General features: G+C 50.4%; 7 protein-coding genes across 7 annotated transcripts; 4 read left to right on the forward strand and 3 right to left on the reverse strand.

Moving 5' to 3' along the window:
* Window positions 1-774: 774 nt before the first annotated feature.
* On the forward strand, window positions 775-978 carry GUITHDRAFT_51149 (hypothetical protein; the record flags this gene model as incomplete). The annotated part of the gene is made up of 1 exon (XM_005819293.1): window positions 775-978. A coding segment is annotated over one exon (204 nt), but the record flags the coding sequence as incomplete, so codon positions are not given.
* A 748-nt stretch (window positions 979-1,726) lies between these two features.
* On the forward strand, window positions 1,727-1,876 carry GUITHDRAFT_43282 (hypothetical protein; the record flags this gene model as incomplete). The annotated part of the gene is made up of 1 exon (XM_005819294.1): window positions 1,727-1,876. A coding segment is annotated over one exon (150 nt), but the record flags the coding sequence as incomplete, so codon positions are not given.
* Window positions 1,877-4,932: 3,056 nt separating this feature from the next.
* GUITHDRAFT_121452 (hypothetical protein) lies at window positions 4,933-5,625 on the reverse strand (the record flags this gene model as incomplete). The annotated part of the gene is made up of 1 exon (XM_005819295.1): window positions 4,933-5,625. The coding sequence occupies one exon, from the start codon at window positions 5,623-5,625 to the stop codon at window positions 4,933-4,935; it is 693 nt and encodes a 230-aa protein (XP_005819352.1).
* A 2,075-nt stretch (window positions 5,626-7,700) lies between these two features.
* Window positions 7,701-10,531, forward strand: GUITHDRAFT_121453 (hypothetical protein; the record flags this gene model as incomplete). The annotated part of the gene is made up of 2 exons (XM_005819296.1): window positions 7,701-10,400; window positions 10,445-10,531. The coding sequence occupies 2 exons, from the start codon at window positions 7,701-7,703 to the stop codon at window positions 10,529-10,531; spliced, it is 2,787 nt and encodes a 928-aa protein (XP_005819353.1).
* A 662-nt stretch (window positions 10,532-11,193) lies between these two features.
* GUITHDRAFT_156345 (hypothetical protein) lies at window positions 11,194-11,773 on the reverse strand. The gene has a single exon (XM_005819297.1). It carries the CDS (start codon window positions 11,539-11,541, stop codon window positions 11,281-11,283), a length of 261 nt encoding a protein of 86 aa, XP_005819354.1. The 5' UTR covers window positions 11,542-11,773; the 3' UTR covers window positions 11,194-11,280.
* A 421-nt stretch (window positions 11,774-12,194) lies between these two features.
* GUITHDRAFT_121454 (hypothetical protein) lies at window positions 12,195-12,784 on the forward strand (the record flags this gene model as incomplete). Its single annotated transcript, XM_005819298.1, has 2 exons — window positions 12,195-12,344; window positions 12,413-12,784. The coding sequence occupies 2 exons, from the start codon at window positions 12,195-12,197 to the stop codon at window positions 12,782-12,784; spliced, it is 522 nt and encodes a 173-aa protein (XP_005819355.1).
* A 1,817-nt stretch (window positions 12,785-14,601) lies between these two features.
* On the reverse strand, window positions 14,602-16,088 carry GUITHDRAFT_148667 (hypothetical protein; the record flags this gene model as incomplete). Its single annotated transcript, XM_005819299.1, has 9 exons — window positions 14,602-14,676; window positions 14,723-14,817; window positions 14,885-14,940; window positions 14,987-15,064; window positions 15,389-15,516; window positions 15,560-15,601; window positions 15,647-15,722; window positions 15,866-15,929; window positions 16,073-16,088. 9 exons carry the CDS (start codon window positions 16,086-16,088, stop codon window positions 14,602-14,604), a joined length of 630 nt encoding a protein of 209 aa, XP_005819356.1.
* Between the last annotated feature and the right edge of the window lie 2,763 nt (window positions 16,089-18,851).

Consider the following 18,851-nt stretch of genomic DNA (forward strand, 5'->3'; position numbering starts at 1 on the left):
AAGGGGGGATGAGGGCTAGCTCAGGGATTTCTCCGAGGCGAACTCGGCAGAAAAGATTTAAGTGAAATGATCGGGCATGCCAGCTCACTGGGGAAGAGGAGAGGCGGGCTCGGATGTGCGAGTTGAGTGAAATTGAAGATCTAGAACCATCTCAACATGAGGCCGCGCATGCGAAATGCTAGTGGCGGGGAGGTGGCGGGGGAGAGAGAGCAGGGAGGGAGGGAGGGAGGGAAGAGAGATGATGAGGAGAGGAACGAAGAAGGAGAGAGGGTTTGAGATGTAGGATGACTGATTGTTGGATCACCTGCTTGAGCTCGCATGATGAAGCAACTGCTCATTTTGTCGCAGTTTGCGATGCTTATGATGTTTTATCGCGATAACGACGAACTTTTGTGCAAAGAAGGGTCGATTTTACAGTATTCTGAATGTTTGAAGTGATCGTACGAGGCAACTGAAGAATAGGGGAGGGACAGAGATTCTCCTAAGATATGCTTCCCAAGGCGTAGATTTAAAGGCAGGGTAGAGGAAGGAGGTAGATAATAGTTGCTGTTAGGTTGTGAGCGTGGCAATGACATCATATGAGACGAAGAAGCAAACAGTATGAGATGTTTCCTAGAAAGACTTGGTTGCTGTTTCCTGACCCTGTTGTCACTGCAATGCAGGGCTTTAGCAATGTGGACATCCACGAATTGTCGGTGGCTGTGGAAGGCGGCGATGCTGTCGCTGCTGTGCCTGCTGTTGGACCTGGAGGGTGCGAGCGCAAAGAAGAAGAAGGACTACTACACCATGCTTGGGGTGAAGAAGAATGCCGACGAAGCGACTTTGAAGAAGGCCTATAGAAAGTTGGCCCTCAAGATGCACCCCGATCGTAACCCGCCCGAGAAGAAGGAGCAGGCCGAGAAGGATTTCCGTGAGATGTCCGAGGCATATCACGTCCTCTCCGACCCCGAGAAGAGGAAGATCTACGATCAGTTCGGAGAAGAAGGACTGAAGGCGGCCGAGTCTGGTGGATCTCCCGATGGGGGTGGAGGATTCCCAGGTGATGATGTCATCATAAGCTCCCTCCATCTCTCCCTCCATCCCTTCCATCTCCCTGCCCTGTAACTTCCTATGCAGGTGGTGGATTCGGAAACTTTCACTTCTCGAGCAGAGGAGGAGGAGGAGGAGGAGGATTCCAAGGATTTGACGCCTTCAAGATGTTCGAAGAGTTCTTCTCAGGAGCTGGAGGAGGAGGCTTCCAGTTCACCATGGAGGACGACATGCCCTTCGGAGGTCGTGGCGGAGGCAAGAGAGGGAGAGGCAGAGGAGGAGGAGGAGGAGGAGGAAATCCGTTCGGAGCGGGTGGAAATCCGTTCGGAGCGGGTGGAAATCCGTTCGGAGCAGGAGGTGGCGGTCCATTCGGAGGAGCAGGAGGGAATCCATTTGGGTTTGGAGGCGGAGGCATGCCGTTTGGTGGTTTCGATTTTGGAGATGGAGGAGGAATGCCTGGTGATGCTGGTGGGCAGCGAGGAGGACGAGGGCAGCAGAGTCAGGCCCTGTATGACAGTAACTCGCCGTAAGATGTGGAAGCGATGGTGGGCAGAAGCTGACATGACATGCAGGGTCAAAAGCCTCAACGCCAAGAAGTTTCCAGGCAAGGATGCGAAGCACACGTGGATCGTGGAGTTCTACGCGCCGTAAGGGCACCGGGCGAGCGTTTGTGTGAGAGTGACTTGTGATAAGGTGGTGTGGACACTGCCAGAAGCTCAAGAGCAGCTGGGAGAAGCTTCCGAACGCCTTGAAGGGAGTCGTCAAAGTTGGCGCCGTGAACTGTGATGACGACAAGAACAAGCCACTCTGCAACAGCGAGGGTGTGGACTCCTTTCCTACCATCAAGTTGTACAAGGTGCGCACACGCTGTGCAAGTTGTCAAGTTGAAAGTTGTTTTGCAGTCTGGAGGCAGAGGAAGTGTTCCCTACGAGGGCGCGCAGACTGTCAAGGCGCTTCACGATTTTGCCCTCGAAAATCTTCCCTCGGAGGTTGTGAATCTAAGTGAGTCAGCACTGCCAGATGCATTCCCACCTTCTCCAGCTCATGCTGACTTTGCCTGTAGGAACTTCTCCGCAACTCAAGGCGTTCAGGGAGGAGACTTTGAGCAAAGCGTAAGCTCTCCCTTGCTCGGCTCATCATGTCAGTAACGCTCGCTCGTCAGAAAATCTGGATGTGGAGCCATCCTCTTCACTGACAAGTATGAGACTTCACCCCTATACAAATCAATCTCAACGCAATTCCACCCAACGTTCGTCTTCGGAGAATCCAGGTCAGGAAATCTACAGTATCTCCGCTACTTTCTCCTGCTCACTGTCCTCACCGCTTTCGCTTTGCTGAGCCTTGGTATCCTTGCAGGGCGAGCAACCAGAAGCTGGCTGATGAGCTGGGAGTGACCGCATTCCCAACACTTGTCTTCATGTGCGGAGCTGGAGGAACAGAGGTTCTTGATATCCTTGCAAGCTCAGTCTGCCTGAATCATTTTGTGCTGCAGGTGGAATTCTATAAGGGCGAATTGAAGTCTGAGCCTCTCGACAAATTCTTCACAGGCAAGAAAAAGAACAAGAGATGAGTTTCATCCAGACCAGACGATCAACCATAATTATGTTTTCCGTGGGTTCGAAGGCCTAGAATCTCCAAACACTCCTGCAGTCATGTAAATCTTGTCTTCTACCTTTAGTCCCTGTCCACACGTGTCTGCGTGCACAAGGGTAGTGATTAGTCAAATTCAAAGTGAACCAAAAACAACTTTACCCCGAAGTCTGCTTCCTTTTGACTCCATTGCTACGATCATTTGGCTCGTCGAAAACTTGAAACGATGTAGGACTTTGATCGTTGAAAACGTCATCAAAGTGTTCATCATTTACACCTTCACAAGTATCAAACGAGAATCTCATCAGATTTTCGTGCAATCCAGGATCTGTACGCGAATTGTTACGACAGAATTTCTTCCAAAACATCACCTTCAATGTCGGAAAGGCTGTATGGTATACGAGAGAATTGAATTTCATCATGAGGTGACCCCGACACCGCACGACATGCCTGTGACCAGTCTGTCCCGTGCTGGGGCAATTTTCTGTCACTGCCTCCTACGTTGACTTCTTGAAATTGAATTTGATTTAAGTCCTGATCTCTTGTGCAACCACTGTCAATGAGCTTCCACTCTCTTTGTACAAAGGAATTAGTTGAAAAGAAAAAGTCGAGTGGTCTTTGCGGCAAGATTTTCCCAAGAGCCGACCGAAATGTCGGATCATAGGCCGTCTGAGCTAGAATATTTTCAATTCCTAGATCAAATTTCTCCATTGCATCCAGAATTTCATGAATCATGAAAGTGTTCAGGCTGGGGAATAGATGAAGGGTTTCTATGTCTAGATCATCTCGTGGAATGCTCCCACACGCTGGTCTTGCTTGTAGATCATCTTTGTTGCAAAGGCATACCATCTGGTTGCTAGGGATCCACCCTGCCTGTTCTCCACACGTGCTCTCAATTGCGATGCGCACACTCAATGCGAGCTGACGCAAGTTAAACACCTTCGATTCAAGTTAGACTTGGAGCAACTCTTTCATCACTCACCTGACGCAAATGAATTTTCACTCCATAGCATTCGAAGATGCCAAACAACTTCATCCACTCTTCACCATCTACGCTTGAATCAGCAGCTTGACCAACTTGAGTCCGAATCAAGATCCAAATGTGATCGCAAGCGCTGCAGATGAGGAACTTCAAACTGTGCTACACAACCAAGACGTGAAGCCTCAAATCAACCTTGCCAGGTCTAATATTTGAAGGAGAAGAGAATTTACACCTTGAAAGCAGCATAAAATTATGGTTTCAGGAAATGTTCAGTATTTGTCTTTACCTGTCTCAATTTGATCTGTAATGCTTGTTTTTAGGTCTTCAAGATCCTTGATACTATCATCATTTCATAAGGAAGGCAAAATTAACCAAAAAGCAAGGATACAATACATTATGCAAGCATCCAGCCCAATCAGTATGTCACAGCGCAGATATGCATTTCCGAAAACATGAATATTTTCTTGTTCCATGCACTTGATAAGTTCCTCACAACCCTGAATTTCTTGATTTACGTAAATCTCAATTTTAGTAGACCTTGGAAAGAAAGCATTACTTTACAGAAAGTCGAATCATTCACATTTATCAAGTATAACCGGTGCAAGATGAATCCACAAGCATCTTCTGGCAAGTCTCTCCACAGATGTTCTGCTTTTGTGACCACTTGCACTTGGTTGTCATAAGACTTTGCTCCAGACATGAGAAATCTGTCTTCGATAAAGGGCTCAACTGTTTCCAGGACAACAACATGATCGCAATAATCTTGGTTTAAGAGTAGTTTGACTCCAGAACTTGGCTGCTCAAAAAGAATGACAAGCCGAAAGTGAGGCATGTATTCTTGGCTCAACTGTAGAAATGCATGCTCTGTAAAAACAAGTACTTTGTTCGATCTTGATTCCAAAGAGTTTTTGCAATCTTTCACTCTCATTTTCACGTCGCGAGCACAGTAAAATTCAAGAACAATTGGCAATCCATACAGTGCAGTTGAGATATCGTGGAAGAGAATGCTTGACTTTACCAGAATCAAAGTCGTTGGATCAATCAGTTTGCTTTCCTGCTAAATTTTAATATGTCAAAGTTTCAGTAAGAACACGTCAGAGGTGAATCTAAACCTGATTAGCAATAAGCGACCTTGTCACCTCAAACTTTGGATGTCGTTCATTTTGATCTTGCATTGAATTGAGTCTGTACAAAATCTTGAAATTTGCAAACCATGTAAGGAGATTGTTTGCTTAGTCAAGTTTCACCTCTGACTTAATGAGATCGGGCGCGATTGTATCTATCACTTGTTTCCAATTTAGATCCTGTTATCAACGATTTTTCAATCTCTTTCAAAGCTTTCTGACAAAGCAAGGTGTTACCTCGAGTGCAGATGCAATAAATAAGGCCGAGACGTGTGAGCCATAGTGCATCAGAAATTTTTGGCACTTATTCAAGAGATACACCAACATAAGGGTAGACCATGTTGAAATAGCTGTACATTTTTCGATCGAGTTCTTGGATTTGTGAATGTTTGAACGAGTTTTTTCAGCCATCGCAAGAATGTAGTTACAGTCACATGAAATGGAAAAAAAGTCGTGCCTTACTTCGTTGATCTCGGCTAGTTTTTCCAGTAATGCGATGATTATGCAACGCAAAATGTAGTTTGTCAATGCAAGCGCAGAGTTGCTTGAGACCTGCACTTTGATCTCATTCATACCATTCTCGAGTTGTTTTCCAGAGCCTTTCAACAAAGAGGTTTCATTGAATGATGTCAAGCCCTTGGCCGTCATGAACATGTCCAGATCTTCTTCAAGACTAGTGTTAATATCGCCAATTTGGATATCATTTTCCACTTCAGATTTGAGGACGGCATCATTTGCATTTGCACATTGTTCGGGTTGGACCTCTTCGTCCTTGATTGTGTCCTTGAATTCTGGTACCTCCTCTTCAGGATGTTCAAGGTTTTGTCTGTTTATGTCTGGATCTAGCAGTGAAACACCATGACTTTCTGTATCAAACTCAATCAAGTACTCATGAATCATTTGAAGAAATCCTGTTGTAGTAGGATGGTTTTTTCGAAGTTCACAAGTACATAGCGATTGAAGCAAGTGATCTTCAATGCCTTCTAGGAACAAGTCATGGGGATCATCGGTTTTTAGAAATGCTGCAATGAGTTCCGGAGGGCAGCTGGCATGATCATAATCTTTTGATAGTTTCAATACGATTTCAAACTTGTTGCCATCACACATAGTTTTCTCATCCTTTGAATGTAAAATTGTTTCATAGTCTGTGAATTTGTTCAAGGGCCTTGAAGTAAATATCTCCATTTCATTCAAGAATTGAGCTGATGTCCGAGGAGAAAACAATTCCTCGAGATCGATAAGAGGTGGAAAAAGCGAAGACAGGTCATTGTCAATCGATTGTTGTTTCTTGTCGTCAGTCGATGTATGATTACACATTGCTTCAAGGAGGAGATCTTTACCAGCTTGCTCAACACAGCCTTGACTTGAAAGATGTAGATGATTGTCACATTTTGTTATCATGTCAAATTCCATGGTAGCAGCCTCGACCTAAACAAAGAAATTTATTTTGATAAGTGGAAACTGGTTAAAAATTACCAAGATTAAGTCCATTGGTCTGTCTCGTGGATTGATGGTATCATTTCTATAAAATGTGCTAAGGGGTTCTGAAGGGTTGACAAAGAAGGTTTCCTTGACGATGGGAAGGACATTGATTGTATTGCAAAACCAAGCATGCAACGGCTGTGACTTCTCCTCCTTTGGCATCGCAAATTGTGCAAGGTAGTCTTCATTTGCAAAGTTCAAACGATTCCTTTCAAGGCAACATGCCGTTATCTCAAGATTACTGTCGAAAAGCACGGGACACAACATGAATTTTTTAGATCTGAGTATTTTGGTGGAAGTTTCAATCAATCCTGTTTCTGCTCTCTGCACTGCAGGTGAGCCTGTTCCATTTTCTCCATCCATGACATGTTTCTGTGCTCCTCTGTACAGCACAGAAATGCAGCTATCATATGATAACTCTACTTCTCTTAAATCTTGCGCCTGTAATGATGCATCAATCGCCTCATTGCCTTGCGAGATGCCAATATCTGGTAAGGTCAATGTCAGGAATGCAGCTTTGAGTTCCTGCGGGTCCCCTTGAGATTCTTCCTGTATACAGCAGTTCGCAAGTTGTTGTTTCGAGTGCATTTGATATCCGTCAGCATGCAAGTCTTTCATTGCCTCCACCATCCCGCCATCATCCCATACTGGCGCTGCTCGCGGCAGCTTACAAGCTGCAGCCATGGACCCAACCCACAAACTTGCGAAAGCCCGCCAAACATTCGACCCGGCGGAGGCCCCCGGTCGGAAGCGGCGGGCCGGGCCCGGGCGTGACTGGACTCGTAGTGCGCCGTCGGAGGGCGCTGGTCATAGTGCTCATAGTAATAACCGTCACATAACGGTCGGTCATCAGCTGAACGTGCCCAGTCTCTGTTCCTGCTCAGGCCCTACAGAGAAGGTCGTAAGGGGTGGGGTACTCGCAAACTGTAAAGTCTGTGGCATGGGTGGGGTACTTGACCATCTAACAGTACTAGTCGAGATCCCTTGGTACCCCGTTCACCCCTCTAAGTTGCTCACCACCCTACCCTACTTTCCCCAAAGTCACTTTCCTTTAAACCTACTGGCTGGCGAAGATGGAAGAGGGTGGAGACAGAGGAGGAGCTACAGAGAGCTGAGATGAGCTAGAAGACTCAGGACAGGAAGCTAGCAAGAGCAAGAAGAAGCTCAGAGAAGGTTCGAGGAAACCCCCATTCGTGCGGAGGATGCATCATATTCCTGATCATCGCAGATCAAACCAAGAAGTTGCTGCGCAAGTTTCTCCCCGTGGCCCGTATTTGTCACCTCTGCCACGAGTTCCTCAACATCCTCACGTTAAAAACGTCTCGGGGGAGCAAGTCTTGAGCCTGGCTCCTCCATCCCCGACTATTCGGACGGGAAACCCGGGCGCTCTGAGGAGCTTGAGAGCAGAACTCTTTCATTTCTTCCTCTCTTACAGGGTCTCGACCGATGGAAGTTTGGTAGAAGGATTGTACCAAGAGATATTGAGCATGTCCATGGACCAGCGTCCCCTGCCTTTCGGCGCGAGGGGAACATGGCCACGGTGTGCGGAGAGGCCTTTCCGTGAAGTTCAGAATGGAGTGAAGGGCTTTCTGGACAAATTCTGTCTGGTGGATGGTAAGGACTGGGAAGCAGGGTTCGTGCTGGGCCTTGTACACTCCTTGCTGTTTGTTCCGATGCTATCCTTCTACGAAGAACTCGACGAGACAACACAAGTGAAGCGCTTCACCGGATCCCTTGGTGGCCTGGTTGAGCTAGGTCACAGCGATCGAGTTGACAACGTGTTGCTGGAGTACATCATAGCGATCGAGCTCTGCCGCAAGGAGGGTACACATGTGCAATCTATCTTCCCCATCCTCCTCAGTCCCCGCAGAGACGACGGCACCTTCTCCGAGTTCTTGTGGTCGAGCTTGCAGTTGTTGCCAGAAAAGCCCTCGCACCTGACCAACGAGAGAGCAGCCATGATTCTTGCCATGCTCGACGTGGAGGAGAAGCAGATTGCACAGATGAAGCAGAGAAGCATCAAGCAGACGGTCGAAATGATCCTCAAGCATCAGGCCTGCAAACTGTCGGATATGAAGCAGGACGATCAGGTGTACGACTTCTGTGCCCGCAAGATACTCGATGTTGTCCTCAGAGACATCGAACGCCTGCAGCTGGACCCGAACGACTTCGCTTTCAAGACGCCAGGAGGCAGCGAGGTACTGCAGTGGCTCAAGGAGCGAGGTCTGCTGGGTCTGGCTCCCATGCTTGTCAAGCATCACGTAGACTCGCTGAACAAGGCGGCCAACCTCACCGACAGCGACATCCTCGACATTTTTCGATCCGAGCGGAGCAAGCAAGACGAAATGTCCTGCCCCAAGGGACAAGAGCTGTCTCTCCGTCTGGCTATCGCAGATCTCAGAAAGGACAAGCGGGCAAAGCCATACTCGCAGCGACTGTTGGACTTCCGGGACTCAGCGACGGCCATTGGAACAGCTGTGTGGACCACAAACGCGATAGAGATCGTCTGCTCCAAGTGGCAGGGGCAGTACATGTTTGCTGTGCTGGCACTTGTATGCGCTCTCATCCCCTTCTTCACCCTGGGCGATAAACTTCTAACCACCTGGCAGTCGACAGACTACCATGTGGTGCTGTGGTTCAAGGTCGTCTACTACTTGCCTTTCTGGATCTCAACCTCCCTTGTTCTCGTGAAAAGTGTTTACGAGGCGAGGTATGTACGTCCGCACAAGGCCCGGGCCACCCTCAAGGCTCAAAGTTTCCGCTGGAACTTGTTGTTCTTGATAGGAGTTGTCGCCGAGATCGCTCAGATTCTCGCAGGCCAGCATGAGCCCGGCTGGACAGTGGCCGATACCTTGAGTGTCAACGGAATCGCCTTCGAGCTCATGTTGTTTCTGCCAGCATCTATGCTCGTGTACCTGACTTTCGAGTATCGAGAGGAGTACTGGGTGCCTAGTTGGCTGATGCTTGCGATCGTGGTATCTGTCACGTACTCGTTCATTTGGAGAGCGTTCCTGTGGTACTTCATGACGACCGTCTTCGTCGCTGTCTTCACCTCCTCGCTCTTCACCTACTTTGTTGTCATCCGGATCAAGACGATCGGGGAGGCTCGACGGAAGCTTGGTTTCAATGTGAAGCGGTACCTCGAGGAATGGAGTCACTGCCTTCAGGCAACAAGCAGCGTCGACGCCCCTGACGTAGGACGCGACTTAAATCATAAGGGAGTCGGTCGGGTCCTGCACAGCCGTCGGCTGCACCCGGTCATGAGCGTTGAGCCGCAGGCCACTCGAGGAGCGCTAGAGGTCTTGTGGGAGATGACATCAGCCATAGAGCTACAGCTAGAGCAGCAGTATCGCTCCTGCCAAGCTCGCGTTCATCCCTGGACACGATTTTGGCAGGACAGGAACAAGGGCTTCGGGCGATTCAAGAGCAAGGAAGGCGAGAGGGGGTACGGCAAGATCAGGCAGCTGTCCTCAGACTTGGACCAGCTGTACCAGCAAGCAAGCACCATCAACTCAGCTGTCCACGACCTCATAGCTGATCTCCTCACCCCGCTGCAGCATCACAGCGGCAGCTCTCATCTTGTCAACAAGTATCCCATGCTCGTCTACGGCCCCGTCAAGCAACCTCAACGCGCCATCGAGAAGTGCGTGAGGTCGTACAGGCGCGACGTCGGATGCCTCACTGACTTGGTTCGCTGCACTATCGTGGCCGAAAGCATGGAGCAGCTGCTGCAGGTTCTTCATACGATCCGATTGCGATCGGTCATCGGCATCGCGCCAGTCAATCGGGACGAGGACTGCAAGCTGTCTGTGGATGCAGCCAGTCAATCCGCTAGCGAGAGCCTTCCGGCACAAGCTGGGAACCAAAGTTTCCTCTCACGCGCACAGCAGCTTGTCCTCAGCAGTCTCAGCAGCAGGAGCAGGAGAGAATCAGAGGGAGAGAAGCAGCTGGAGCTGATGAGGGGTGAGGAGCAGGAGCAGGAGGAAGGGGGCAAGAGCGAGAGGTTCTTTCGGATAACGCAGGTTAAGAATCGGTTTCACTCGGACAGCCATCACTTCAATCCTATGACTGGCTACCGCGACCTCTCCCTCAACCTCGAAGTCGGATGGACTTTCAGCCGAAACTCAGTCATCTTTTTGCCTGTCGAGGAGTGGGAGCAGGGAGCGGTCGATCGATACATCATCGAGGTTCAGGTAAGAGCCATGCTGGCCTTTGCTGCGATGACGGTACCTGCCAGATCCACTTCAAAGGTTTCTATGACATCATGAGCAAAGCAGGCTTCCATGACTTCTACTGCGAATGGAGAGATATCATGTCTCGCTAAACCCTCTGCCTTGCTGCCTTGTTCCTGTTCCTCTTGGTCTTGTGAGCGAATGGAAGCCAGCAGTAATAAGTTTTGAGTGTCGACTGGCTTGTTTGGATGATAAAACATGTCAATTTCTTCGATTGATCATTGGTAGGATGCAAGTTTCAAGCATAATGCTTGCGTGCTCCTCCTGTACACCGTGTCTTCTCGATCGATAGAGGTTGAGATACGATCAATATGCTTGACTTAAGATGGTGATTTTCCTCCCTGATGATTGCTGGGGTTCATCTGACCTTGTTTCTTGGTTTGAAATGTTGTTGAGATACTTCCAGGATGTAAGTTTTGCACATTGCATGCAGTTCAGTAAGCGACCTGTCGAGTATGTGCCATGACAAGCTTCATGAATGCTTTGAGTGCTGATGTACGAACGAACACATCCTGTCTACAACTAGGACGCAGACATCGCAAGAAGCAGCCTGAAGAGAGAAAGGAAAAGCAAATAAAGGAAGGAAGGGAACAACAAGAGAAGACCAAGGAAGCAAAGCAGCATAAAGAACAGGAAGAGGAGGTTTGCAAACAGGAAGACGAGCATTTGATCACTGCGAGAGGAAGGGGGAAAGGAGGGAGCGGAAGGAGAGTTGTAATCTTATAGCTCCCGATCGTACCAACATGTGTTGTTCTCAGCATTTTGATTGCTTTACCAAACGCATCGACGTAATAGTTCTTGTCGGTTTTTTTAGCACCTCAATCTGTGACAAGCGTCTCAATTACTTGTCCTCGTCCATATAATTTTTCTGCAGCTCTTCTCCAAGCCTCATGGTCTCCTGTATCTCGCTCTCACACAGATCTCCTGTATCTCGGTCTCGTAGAGCCATGTCGCTTCGCTGCTCAACATGTTGCTTGATCAGCCAGGACGTTCTCGTGTTGTTTGATCTCGGCTGCGAGCTCCATGAACCACCGCACAAGATGCCTGCCCCATGGAAGCCAATGACAAGACATGCAGGTTTAGGGCAGGCCCTGCCAGTCATGCAGCGAGCAAGATGAATACCAACGACACAAGGCGCACCATCACAGCACTACAAGGTCGTGCCAAGCGCCGTTCGAGGAGAAAACAAGTCCTCGAGATGGATAAGAAGGGGAAAAAGGTTGTGACCCATTGCTTCAAGGAGGAGATCTTTACCAGCTTGCTCAACACAGCCCTGACTTGCAAGATGTAGATGATTGTCACATCTTAGTATCATGTCAAGAAGTTCACGTTTTGAGCTCCTGCGGGTCCGCTCGAGATTCTTCCTGCAGGGCTGGACCCGGGACCTCGAGTCCGCCTCAGCACGAGTCTTAAAAATGAGCAGAGCTGACATTTTTAGGGCCGTGACGGTCACAGAGTCACGTTCAGTCACAAGCTTGCCATCCCTTCATCGCTATAAATGTACTAATAAGTGTTCACTGGTACTAATAAGTGTACCATCACTTCATCATCACTCATCACTCCCTGTAGTAAATAAGAAGTGGAGGAAGATGTTGAGTAAACCTTTCTCGTACAACATGAGATGACTAATAATTATCAGACGGTCGTAGGTGACCCCTCAGGCTAGGGGATCGTTTTTATAAAATTTAAAAGTCACTGACAGTCGTAGGACTGAAAACTTTCCTTTTCGATTTTCATTGCGACAAAGCATTCGCCATGGCAACGCAGCATCCTGCCGCTACAGGGCCAACCGTCCTCGTCCAAGCTCGCCCCCGTGACTCCGAGCGCCGCGATCATGTTCGCCTCGACCTCGCAACAGTCTCTTCCCTCTATCACCTCAGGCAGATCGAAGCTGCTCAGTTCTTGGTAAGCCTTTGGTTTCCTCATAATGTTTGCGAGATGATATGGGATTTGGGCTGACGGGGAGGCGGCAGGGCATCTCGCTGACGTCACTCAAGAGCGCATGCCGGAGACTAGGTGTAGAGCGATGGCCTTACCGGAGGGAGACAGCACAGGAAGCTGTAGAAGTTGTACCGGACAGAGACGATGGAGTAGGTCCAGCCTTCGAGGATGCTGGGGGGGTTGGACTGGAACCGCAGGAAGAAGGCGAAAATGGGGTGGAGGAAGGGAGCGAGATGGAAGGAGGATGGCTTGAGTGGTACATGTCTTTTCCCCTGGGAGGAACTGACGATGATAATGTTGAGAATAGCGGGCAGCAGATCTCTCTAGGAGCAAACCTGCACAGGAGCCAAGAAAGCCAGGGGGGAGAAGGGGAGGCATGTGTGATGGGAGCCATTCATCTATAGGTAGCGATCTGCCAAAGAGGCAATGGTCTGATAATGATGAATACTTCTGTCTGTCTATACGGCTGTTATAAAGACGCGCAGTTGAGCACTTGTCCTGTTGACTTGATGTGTGATAGCTTGTCCGATTTGTGCGACCGGACTCGATCATGAGTTCGAATGCATTACAGTCCGTCTCAATCAAATTTTGTAGATGCTTCCTTCCTTGTTACAAGAGATCTGTGCAAGATCTGAGTTCTAGCGCGATGATGCAAACGCGCAATCCAAGGTTCTGTGCTGCTTCCGGGGCAAAACCTAACAATTGTCATCGGCTGATCTGAAGCCGGTAAACCTGACAGTGTGATCGAAGTGAAGAATCTAAACAACGCAGTCAATGGGTAAAAATTCGTTGTTGCCTTTGGATGCAATTTAATAACATGTTACCGATCTAGTTTGAAAACTCGACTGCGTCTACCGTTTTGCGATGGATGCCCGGCCACGGTGTTGCCCCATTGCAGCTGAGGAACTTACTAGTTAGGATGGGGCCGGGCAGCTGCTGCAGTCTGTTACGTTGGAATCAACGGATGTGTTGCCCCATTGCAGCTGAGGAACGGAGTTAGGAAGGAGCAGCTGCCGCAGCTGCTCATGTCCCTGACTGAAACACGCTCACGCTCCTCGAGCGACATCTCTCGCCCTGCCTCAAGGATATGAAAAGACTCATGTTCGTTGCTGGGGGAATGGCCCCCTTAATTTGCTTCTCTTTGCAGAGGCCCAAGTTGACCTCAGTGTCTCAGATAATTGCCGACTAGTCACTTTGCTGACAGTCATACCGTGACCTTCACACAGTGTGACAGGCTCCGAGAATACCGTGACACTCGGATCCGGGACCTTCTCATCATGGCAGCCTGTGACCGGACTCGGTCCCGGCCGGCGGCCGGGCCGGGCCGGGCCCGGGGGCCCGGCCGCCCGGGCTGCCACTGACCGGCGTCGGACGGCCCGGTTGGACTCCGTGACTCGGGGGCCCGGGCGCGGCCCGGGGCGACCGTAACTTGGCTTTAATGGTCCGATCCCGAGTCCGATCGGCGAGTCGGACGACGGTGGACTCGACCCCGGCCCGGTCACGCCGCCGGGTCAGTCAGTGGGGCCACCCGCTGGTGGCCGAGCCTGTGACTGGCCCGGCGGCCCGTCACGGACCGGCCGCCGCCGGCCGCGGCCGCGCCGCCCGGGATCATGGCATATCATATCATAGCCCGGCTAGTAGTATGCCGCAGAAGGATTGCGACCCCGGGCCGGTACAACTGAGTAAGCCAGGCTCTGGTATCATGGTCATGTCACTGGCACGGGCCGCCGGGCCGGGCCCGGCCTCCGGGCCTGGCCGCGCCGGGCGCGCCGCCGGGGCTGGGCCAGCCTGATCGGACGGTTCCGACCGTGACTGAGTCATCAGTGCCACCGTTGCACAGACGGCCGTGCCGGGCAGCCGGCTCCGCCCGGCCCGGCAGACTACGCCCGGTCTTATCCAACATTCGGGCGTTTCAACTTCAGTTGAAAGTGGCTCACAGCCCGGCCGGGCTAGCCTTTAGACTCAGACGGCGGAGACTGCCGGATACTGAGTTCCGACTTGTGCAGTAACACAGGGATGGGCCGCGCTTCTTCATCCGATTATAGTTGTATAAACACACAGGGACAGCAAACATCCCTACGCCCGTCCCGGCAGAGTCCCTTCGAAAGTTCCATCATAGTACCATTAACCAATCTAAGAGTCCGACCTCCTGGCGCTTGCAGGTTGTACAAAGCAACCTGAGCGCGCTCACACCATCTAACATCCTCACGTGACGCTGCACTTAGTCTTGCGGCTTTTGGCTACTTTCGTATAAAGTGATGGCCAACGAAGACTTTCCTCCCGAATGGAGTGTCACCTTGAAACAGGATTACATAGCTGCAAAATCTGACAATCTCACTCACCAGCTCCGCTGCCTTTGCCGGTGATTTCTGAAATCGGAATCCTGTATGCTCCCTCGAGAGACAGAGCCGGAAATCTTCCATGCTCAGTGGTGTTGCTAATCGCAGATTAAGAGAATGTCCTGCAAGAAGTAAGCTGCCTGTTTGACCTACTGACACTCTCACCAGGAGGCAGGTCTTGTACAGAATCAACATCGGAAATGTCAAGCCTGAAAAACCGCCTATCCAAAATTCAGACAGCACTGCGAGATCATGTCGAGATTCAACCTCCCAGTCTCATGCAACTTGACTCCTTGCGGACCATAAGCCCCTGAATGGAACTCGATGGGGGCCAATCGGTAAAGTCTGTGTGCACTTGAGTCAGACACTCGAACAGGAAGCAAGGAAGAGTGGGTGCCTGTCTCTGAAGTCCATCCCAGTCTCCTCATACAGCTCTCGGGCAGCAGCAATCCTAAGTAACGAGTCATGAGCTAAGGCAGCGAGCGATGCTTCATCTTGTGCGCTCGCTGAGTACAGGCTAACATGCAGCACTGAACATGATTGACAAGCACACTCCTCTGTTAGCCATGTGTCCAAACCAGAAGAGCCATGTCAAAGGCCCTGTGGCTCTACTAATGGCTTGAAGCATCCACCAGCAAGCAAGCAAGCAAGCAAGCACCATCGTCACACCTGGATCCTTCATCGATGCCATACTGAGAAATTTCATGAGCATCCACATGACCCCCTGGCAGTTGGAAGTGTCGGCCTCCCTTACGCTTTTTGTTTGCCTCCAGTAGCAGGTAGCCATACTCGGAATGCTTTTGGGAAGTCAGAAGGAAGAAAAGCAACCCCATTACCAACCTTTGCAATGACAAATGCCCGGTATCCACTATCCCCCACCACCTTGATGAAATCGTGACCAACAACCTCTTAAGATCAAGACCTCACTCGGATCATCGCATCTGTTGACGGGGGTCTCTCGGGTGTTCCACTCTCATGCAACAAGCTTTCGTCCGTTTCGGACCTGTTTCGAGTGATCAACATTACAACCAACACGAAAATTCAATGGCATCGCTCACTTGTTTGCTTGAAAGCATTTGCAGCAGTTCCCCATTCCTGTCACGGTCAGTAAGTCTTAAAATGCTTCTTCTCCGCTTTTTACACTACCTTCCGACCAGCCTTGATGATTTGAACCCCGCAAGATCAATCAACCTTGGCAAAAGCTCTTGTTCTACAGGCAAATATCCTCAGCCTGGCTGGAATCATCAGTTAGAATCCTCGATTCTGATGTGCACCACTACTAGACTATTCAGCTGGGAGACTCAATCGAAGCCACGCAAGGCAGCTAGGATCACCAAGTTGAATTTAACTCACCCAATCCTAGCCCCATTTCCCCCCCCTCCCCCCCCTCCTGTTTCTTGTTGCCTCTTCCTTCGCATCTCAAATCGTTCTTTAACACTAAAACACCATGTCTCCTCTCTCCTCGCCAAGCGCTCCATCGATGCAATTATTTCATCTCTTCTCGATTTCCTTGCTCTCTCGCGCAGTCAAGCGCTTCCGATCCTTACCTCTCTCTCGCCCTGCTCTGCCCCTCCCTCTACTTCCAGCCTCCTCTGTCGACATCATGCAACCATTTCCCTCCTCCCCCCCCCTCCCCCCCCTCCCCCCCCCCCTCCCCCCCTCCCCCCCCAAAAATGTTCTCCCTTTCCTTCCCCTCCCTCTCTGCTTCTAGCGCATTTCCGCGGCCAAACTTTTCCCATTGCCTGTACGCTACCTACCCCCACCACCGTTCTCCACCTTTCGAATCCTGTTCATAACCCCTCATAAATGACCCCACCCTCAAAAAGCTTTTCAGTTTTGACCCCCCACCCCGTCTTTCTATGCTGACCACCGTCTCAGACCAATATTCTGGTACTAGGGGTCCCCAAATTTTGGGAACAATTACCCACCCCATTCCCTATGGAAGTACCCCACACTTTTTTTTTTATACGCCTCCTTGACTACCCTCGTTCGTTCCACCCCTGCCCCCACCCTTTCGCCCCACCCCCCATCCCCACCCTTCTATCCCCAATCCAAAGACCTACCCCACCCCTTGGTTTAAAGGGCGATGAGGGCTGAAGAAAGTACCCCTTACCTTCAGTACCCCTCATCGTTGCCTACCCCCACCCTCTTGAAGATACCACCCTACCACCACAAATATCTCAATTGTACTAGTTTCACCTCCACACGAACCCTCTTCAGTCCACTACCGGGTCAACCCTCTACCCCACCCACCCTCACGGACCCGTAAATAGCTTTGGAAATGGGGGTACAAGCTCTGGGGCAGGCCTGTTTATTCTGGAAGCGCCGCAACTTCGACTGCTGGCACTGCCGCTCCGGCGGCCCCGCGGGCGGGCCCGTCGCCGATGGTCCGGAACTTGACTCATTCAATGTGAAGGCCGCTCGCTGAGTCGGATCAGTGGCGGCGCACTGCGGCGCACTGGCGAGTCATTCAACATCTGAAAGCCGGAAGGGGGGTGGGGGGTCGGCTCACGCTCAGCCCGCATGCTGGCCGCCGGCGACCCGGACTCTCGGACGTCACTCACAGCGGCGGCTCGCCGGAGTCGGGACACGGCATCCGATCCGAGGCACCGTGTGAGGACTCCGGGCCGTAGCTCAAAGTCTCAAAGTCTCAAAGTCCCAAAGTCTCAAAGTCTCAAAGTCCCAAACGGTCTCAAAGTCTCAACGTCTCAAAGTCTCAAAGTCTCAACGTCTCAAAGTCTCAAAGTCTCAAAGTCCCAAAGTCTCAAAGTCTCAAAGTCTCAACGTCTCAAAGTCTCAAAGTCTCAACGTCTCAACGTCTCAAAGTCTCAAAGTCTCAAAGTCTCAAAGACGGTCTCAAAGTCTCAAAGTCTCAAAGTCTCAAAGTCTCAAAGTCTCAAGTTTGGGGTATGCTCCCTTCTGGAAGGGATCAAAAAATCTTTCCTCCCCCTCCACCCCACCCCCCTTTATCTGTTTCAATCAAGGTCGATTGAGGGGGTACACTGTTCTCCAAGTTCCCACTGAGAAATATCCGGTAGAGGTTGCCATGGTATCGTCAGCATCCACATTTTATATTGACGAAATGTCTCCGCAATAAAATTTCAATAAATATCAAAGGATTCCTCATTAAAATATTGCCTTTTGCAAAGAGCCTTGCTGTAAACTTCGGTTTAGTTTACTCCATTTTGTGAAAAGTGTGCAGGGCGGTGACCCCCTTCGGGAAATGCAACTGATGAGATACAAGGAGCGATCCCCCACTCTAGGACGAGGGGAGGTAGTGAAGGAGCAAACAAGTGCGAACAGAGCAGAGAGAAGAGGAACAGAGAGAAGAGGAACAGAGAGAAGAGGAACAGAGGAGCAGAGAGGTCAAGAGCAGAGAGAGGAGGAGCAGAGAGGAGGAGAGCAGGGAGCGCACTGAGAGCAGATAATTTAGAGAATGATCAGATTCAAGTTAAGAAAAGTACCGCATTGAGGTACATATCCGATGAGAATCAGAACAATTCCACTTCTGTCTCAAGAAGCTCCAAATGAACCTGTATGAGGATGACAAGACACCCTAGGAAGTAAAATGTAACGGAAAAGGCACTTTTGCTGAAGTTGTCAAGGAGAATGACAATCATCTCCCATGTGGAGCGGCGAAAGTTGAACTCATGTCATCAGTGGCTTGTTTGCGATGAGAAAGAAATGTCTGTTTTGTGCTCGAGGGTTTGCAGGAGGAAGGGCAAGTTGTGTTAGAAATGAAACAGGGTAGGAGAGTAACAGGGAAGGCAAAGGAGCGTTGTGGTTGAAGTTGACAACTTTCTTCCCTCAGATGGTCCTCGAAGACAGGTCCTACTCCACGCGTGCTGAAGACATCATCAATGCCGTCCAGGCTGTTGATGATGACCTGTCGAAGCTGGCTCTCGACGAGCTCCCAGACGACCAGGATGAGGAGGTGGAGGAGACTGAGACTGAGACTGAGACTGAAGTTGGAGGGAAGAAGCAACGAAGCTGGCTCGGGAGAGTGGGGAAAGGGATCTACAGGAGGAGTGTGAACCTCGGGAAAGCGGCGGGGATTTATCGGACAAGAGGCAGACGAGGAGGTGAAGGAGCTACAGGCGATGATCCAGTCATGCCGCTCGCCGCTGGCGTA

Source organism: Guillardia theta, assembly GCF_000315625.1.
Source record: "Guillardia theta CCMP2712 unplaced genomic scaffold GUITHscaffold_231, whole genome shotgun sequence".
In the NCBI taxonomy this organism is placed as follows: domain Eukaryota; class Cryptophyceae; order Pyrenomonadales; family Geminigeraceae; genus Guillardia; species Guillardia theta.

Excerpts from the sequence above, each read along its gene's own strand:
- GUITHDRAFT_156345 (XM_005819297.1), bottom strand. The coding sequence starts at position 11,541 with ATGACTGGCAGGGCCTGCCCTAAACCTGCATGTCTTGTCATTGGCTTC.